Below are 6,034 nucleotides of genomic sequence, written 5' to 3'. Positions count from 1 at the left end.
GCAGAACTTTACCAAGTTTCACCAGTGCTACTAGGGAAAAGAGAAAACCTGGTACACCTGCCAGAGCAGATGCTGGACCTGGTCCAGTGTGGATCAACCTAACCAATGTACAGTACATTGATTCTCTTCTGTGAGCTGTACACCAAGATATTTTCGAAGCAGCATTTCTATAGTTCTTACTAGGAAAGCCTTATCTTGACCTATTCTATTGAAACCTGCGTGTTCATCCCCTGCTGTCCCTTAGACTTACCAACCCAAGTGTTTTCCACATCAAGGAAACAGCCCCAGAGCAAGGGCCCCGATTAGGTAGTGGCAAAGCCAGGACTAAAACATGGGGGTTTGGTAAGTCACTTATGGACAGGGTAGGCAAAAACCTTAAGTGGAAACCAAATGAACCCTGGCATCAAGAAAGCACAAGGTAGAGTTAATATAAGGCGATATGCAGAAGTATCTAAAGACTTGATTACCTAGTATAAAGCCACTGAGGACTTCCAGAATAGAGTGGGGAAAGCAAAAAGCCAGCTCCTAATAGCTAATGGGCTACATGGTAACTGCATGTGTGGGTAAAAATAAGGCGTTCAACTCAAATTTCCCCAGGACCCCACCTCATGGGCTCCTAACTAGCTCATGCCTATAAGGTCCTCTCCAAATAAACTTGGATTCCAATCCCAGCCCTCCCTCTTACGTGTGACTCTGAGCAGTTTAAATGGTACCTTGGTTTCAGGGCCATTTGGGTCTTAGCTGTTACTATCTACTATTGGGTACTGGGTATCCCCCCATCACCTCTTCAGTAACTAGAGAAGAAGAAACCAAAGACAAAAGTATCTATCCACTGTGTCCCAGGCTTCTTTATTTAAGAACAAAGTGATGAGTGATGTGGGGATTAAAATCAAGAGCATCATTGAACTTCACCTTCCCTCCAACCAGTTCCCCCAACTCCCTGCCCCCACACCCTTTGTGTTCCCAATTCCTTTCTTAGTGAATGAAGAACTTGATCCCAAAGCCCTGGCAGGAACCCCAGGGTTCTCTTTCCCTAGCTCTCCCCTTTCCCCTGCCCCTCTTCCTGAGAAGGGCAGGCTACCTTAGTTTGAGTGCATAGGAGAGCCCAGAGTGGTGACAGACACAGAGGGAAAGGTCTCACCCTCAGGGAAAGGGACCGAGGAGTACAGCGTAGTAAAGTGAGGGCCCCCATAGCCTGGGGTACCAAAATGGGGCCCTGGTGCTAGAGGAAAGGATACCGGTCCCCCTGAGAAAGGAGACCCAGCAGCCTCAAAATCCTCCCGTTGCGAATAGTCATTGCTTGATCGTTTGCCCTTCTGACGACGGTTGCAGAACCACACTCGGACCACCTGCAAGTGGAAGACACAAGGGAGAGTGACATTTGACCCTAAACTCCAAGAGGTGGGTCAGGCTTGGCTTGGTCATTTGGCCCAAAGCCAACAGACTAGAGGCAAGAGGCCAGGAGCCAGAGCTGGGGGAAGGGAGGTAGAGACTGGGGAGGAGGAGACAGAGCACACACTCACGTCCTTCTCGAGCCCGAGCTGCTGGGCGATGTGGCTGATCTGCTGCAGTGTGGGTTTCGGGCACTGCAGGAACATGTTCTCCAGGTTGCCTCTCACTCGGTTCTCAATACTAGTTCGCTTTCTCTTTCGGGCCTGCACCAGGGTCTCTGCTTTGCATATCTGTGCAGGTGGGGAGGGGGTGACAAGGAAGGAGATGGGAGCGCAAGTTTTGAACCTGCTGAGCAATAGCACCATGGGGTCAGTGACTCAAGAGCAAATTGCTAAGAGGGCATTGGATGTGTCACCAGAGCCAGATGGTATGAAAAAGGAGGATCTTGGAAGGGTGGGTTTAGACCAGTGGCTCCCAGCAGAATTGAGGAATTGCCCTCCATCCCACTGAGGACTACTGGCCTTAGGAAGGAGAGCTGCAAGCCAGGGATGGAAGCAATGGAACTTGGGCTGAGCCTTGGCACGTCCCTGTGCATCCCTCCCACCCTCACCTCCTGTAGATTTTCGTTGTTGTCAGCTTCCTCCACCCACTTCTGCAGCAGGGGCCTCAGCTTACACATGTTCTTGAAACTGAGCTGCAGAGCCTCAAAACGGCAGATGGTTGTTTGGCTGAACACCTTCCCTGGGGAGGTGGGTTGAAAGACACAAGGTGAGGCAGAGCAGGCAGGGCCCTCGTGACCCCAAGACCCAGGCCTCGCTGCCTCTTCCTGCCTTCACAAGATCCCACACCAGGGTCCCCCTTCTTCCGAGAGGGAACTCAGAGCCCAAGTATCGTTCCCCCTCCCTCCCTACCCTCTTTATGGGTGAGGGTAGACCCTGCCCCTGAAACACCCTCTGCTCACTGCCTTGGTGGGGAGATGTGGTCCATGTGTTCTGTGGTCAGAATATGCTGAGGGAGACCCACCAAAGAGAACCCCCAGGGTGAGCCCCACATCGGCCTGGGTGTATCCCAGGGTGATCCTCTTCTGCTTCAGGAGCTTGGCAAATTGCTCGAGGTCTTTCTGCAGAGCTTTGATGTCCTGGGACTGCATTAAAAAAGGCAGAGGACGTGTAAGAACATAAACACACCAGTTATTGACCCCTCTTCTATTTGGGCCCCAAGGAATGGTCTGTGAGAGTATCTCTGCCTCCAGGCTGCCCACCTAACATCTAGAAATAACCTGTATCCAAACATCATTCACCCCAGAAAGCAACACATCCATTAGATGCAGAGCACCATGCAAGGATGCAAAGACAGGCCCTGGCCTCAACGAGAACACCCATCAGGTTATGAAGGGAGCTCCTGCCTATTTAGCCCACTTAATACTCACAAAAGCTTTTTGACTCAAGTATTACCCCCAGGTTGAGGAAGTTTTGAGACTAGAGAAATAAAGAGCACCGTATTGCTCTGATTCTCATTTCAATATACATCCTCTCTTCAGCTTGCTTCAAGGGTCAAACTGATAGGGCACACATACACAAACAAACACACTACAAAAAGAAACAAGTATCATAAGAGGTATGAATAAAGTGCCTTGTATATAGTTAGTGCCTCAGTTTTTAAAAAAATCTGATTATCCCTTATTTTAACTGTATCTTTTTGCAACATAGAAGCATCTTCATTGATTAATTCTACAGATTTACTAAGCACCTTCTATAAGCCAGCCACTACACGAAGTAGACAAAAAGCCCTGGCCTCTTAGAACTTCCATTCTAATGTGGAGAGACAAATAATGATTATCCAACGTGTTGGTGTGTTAGGAGCGCTATGGAAAACAGGACAGCAGGGTAGGGGATGCTGGGCGAGGTGACAATTTTAAGTAAGATAGTCAGAGAAGGTGATATTTGAGCAAAGGGAAAGAGCCCAGTGGAAAGGCCCTGAGGTGGGTGGGCCCCTGGAGCGGAGCAGGGTGAGTGGACGGAGGGAAAGGAAGAGGGGAGGGGAGGAGCTGATGAGGTCAGCAGTGAGCAGGGTGGATCCTGCAGATCTGCAGTGACTGTGGTTTGCTCAGTGAAATGGGGAGCCACTTAAGGGTGTTGTAGAGTGAAATGATCTGACTCTTACATTTTAAAATGTTCACTCCAGTTGACGTGTTGATAATAGAGTAAGGAGGAAGTGAGGATATAACTAGGGAGGCAACTGCAGTATTCCCAGCATAGATGATGGTGGCTGGGACAGCGAGGTGATAAGTCATTGATTCAGGATGTATTTCCAAGGTAATTATAGCAGTGTTTCCAAAGGATTGGATGGAGGATGTGAAAGGAATGAAGATGACTGGTTTGAGCCATGAGCTACTGGGTGATGGATGGGGTGGAGCAGCTCGGGGAGCCACTCCAGCAGGAGACAGAAAATGCAATAGTTGTGTCTATAGGTATATAAGCCTTGAGGGTGGATGAGAAGGAAAGGTAAATAGAGGAGAGGTTGATGGACGGAGCCCTGGGACACTCCAATGAAGGCAAGTGGCCAAGGGGAGCAGGAGAGCAGCCAGGCCTTTGTGTGGTCCTGGAAGCCCTGAGGGAAGTATTTCAAGGGTGATTGATCACATCAAATTCAAACAGGCTAACTTCCATTCTCAACTTCTGCTCAGCCAATATCTCAAACCTATAAATGTCCTCAGCTGTCCCCATGTCGGCTTTCCAAATCCTATTTTGGGGATTTGAAATAAGGTAAACCCCAGTTCAGATCCTTGCTTCATCATTTAGCCGTTGAGACCCGTGAAACAGGCTAATAATACCTCCCTAGGAGATTTTGTGATGGTTAATGAGCTAATGATGTAGGAACTGAGCACACAGCCAGGCACTTAGGAAATGGACCACAATTGGCAGCCATTATTATTCAAGGCCCAGCAGTTGCCTCATGCAAAGAGTCTAGGGCTACTGGGGTGGCTGAAACCACTCACACCTCCTTTAGAGAGGCCTAAAGGCTTAGTACTTGATCTCTAATTGCTTATACTTGTGTCTTCAGCGGCCTGGGAGACACTCTTAATAGGCCCCAGCAGGGCTAGCCGTGGAAGTCCTCAATCCCTCAGCAAACTCGATGTTTGGGGAATGGCCTAGGGATGACTTCATCCACTTTTTTTTCTTGCTTACAACAGTGGAATTAAGGCTGAAATTGGTACTTCCAGCTCTCTACAAGGGGGTGCCAGGGTGTGTACTTCGCATAATGGTGACTCACTGGCCCCGAGGCAGAGGTCAAGGGAAGACAAGGCCTAAACCTGACGGCAGGTAAACCCAACTCCACATGTCCACACACACAGCCCGAACTGGAGCTTATATCAGAAACCAGTCACACCCTAGACCTTCAGGAACAATAACCTCGGGATAAGCACTGTTTTTACCCTCAGGCCACGCTTAACCCTAACGCCAAGATCCTGGGTCTGATAAGGATAATGTTTTCAAGCAGGACTCAGGGTGGGAGAAGAGGCTCAAACCCCAAACTGGGTCTGGTGCTGGGCTGCTGAGTGAGTGACCAGACCCTGGTCAGGCCTAGGAAGGGGAAGGGACCTACTTGACAAGGGCTAGGCGGGAAGCAAGGCCAGCTTGGGCCGGCTTCCAACTCCCCCAGGCCACCCCTGCCCTCACCTGCGGTTCTCCCTGAATTGACTTCTAGTTCTCACCTCGCCCCTGCTCTCAGCACTGTCTGCAGTCGCCACACACCCCTCTCTGTCTGGGGTGCCAGCCATGCCTGCTCCTGTCTTGGGTTCCAGGCCTAGACAGCTGCAGGCGACCGCTTCCCCCTCCCACAGCCGCCCCTGCCAGCCTGGCCACTCTCCCACCCCCGCTGCAGCTCACTTGCCTCCTCAGGGTTTTGCTCCAGCTTCTCCTTGTCCAGCTTCACGGCACCAGTGGGGGCAGTGCAGGGCTCGGGGGAGGCCCCCTCGGAGTTGCTCTCCACCCCTGCTCCCGCCTCACCCTCGGGCTGAGAGGTCTCCAGGCTGCCTTGGGGCACCAGCCCCACTCCAACTTGAGGTCCACAGTATGCCATCCCTCCGCAGAACTCATATGGCGGGGGGCACGGGGGAATCCCCCATACCTCAGCACCCGGCCCAACCCCCGGCCCAATTCCTGACCCACCAGGAGGGCCCTGGAAGCTCAGCCAGGTCCGAGGGTCAACCCAGCCCGGCTCCGGCCCTCCTGGCCCATCGCCTCCACCGCCCGGTGGGGGTGAGAAGGCGAAGTCGGAAGCCAGGTGTCCCGCCATGGGGAAGGACGGCGCCCCAAGTCGGGGGCCTGGTAAAATGAGGGCTCTCCAAGGGACTGCTCAACACCTCTCTCCCTCCCCAATCCCACCCACTAGCCTTGACCTCTGGCCCCGCCCCCTGGATGGGTGGAGAAGAGGGCGGTGGGGGTGGGAGAAACTGAGGCGAACAGTGTTGGCCTGACGGTGGCGGTGGTGTCTGTGGTAGGGGAAAGGCAGGGAGTTCCAACCTGGCACCTCTCCAGACCCCAAGGGCCTTGGTGCAGGTCCCCCATGCAGACCTTCTCTTCCAACTCCCAACAGGCTGCCCGGCCCTCTCTTGGGCTTTGCACACCTCAGAGCTATC

At 52.2% G+C, this 6,034-nt stretch overlaps 1 protein-coding gene across 1 annotated transcript; it reads right to left on the bottom strand.

Annotated features, from left to right (window-relative positions):
- Nucleotides 1–824: 824 nt before the first annotated feature.
- On the bottom strand, nucleotides 825–5,737 carry POU5F1 (POU class 5 homeobox 1). The gene is made up of 5 exons (XM_058554845.1): nucleotides 5,287–5,737; nucleotides 2,416–2,536; nucleotides 2,003–2,133; nucleotides 1,524–1,682; nucleotides 825–1,349 (listed from the first exon to the last, which is right to left on the bottom strand). The coding sequence occupies exons 1-5, from the start codon at nucleotides 5,689–5,691 to the stop codon at nucleotides 1,083–1,085; spliced, it is 1,083 nt and encodes a 360-aa protein (XP_058410828.1). The 5' UTR covers nucleotides 5,692–5,737; the 3' UTR covers nucleotides 825–1,082.
- Between the last annotated feature and the right edge of the window lie 297 nt (nucleotides 5,738–6,034).

Source organism: Diceros bicornis, chromosome 14, assembly GCF_020826845.1.
Source record: "Diceros bicornis minor isolate mBicDic1 chromosome 14, mDicBic1.mat.cur, whole genome shotgun sequence".
In the NCBI taxonomy this organism is placed as follows: domain Eukaryota; kingdom Metazoa; phylum Chordata; class Mammalia; order Perissodactyla; family Rhinocerotidae; genus Diceros; species Diceros bicornis.
This window is presented reverse-complemented; position numbering and strand designations above follow the sequence as displayed.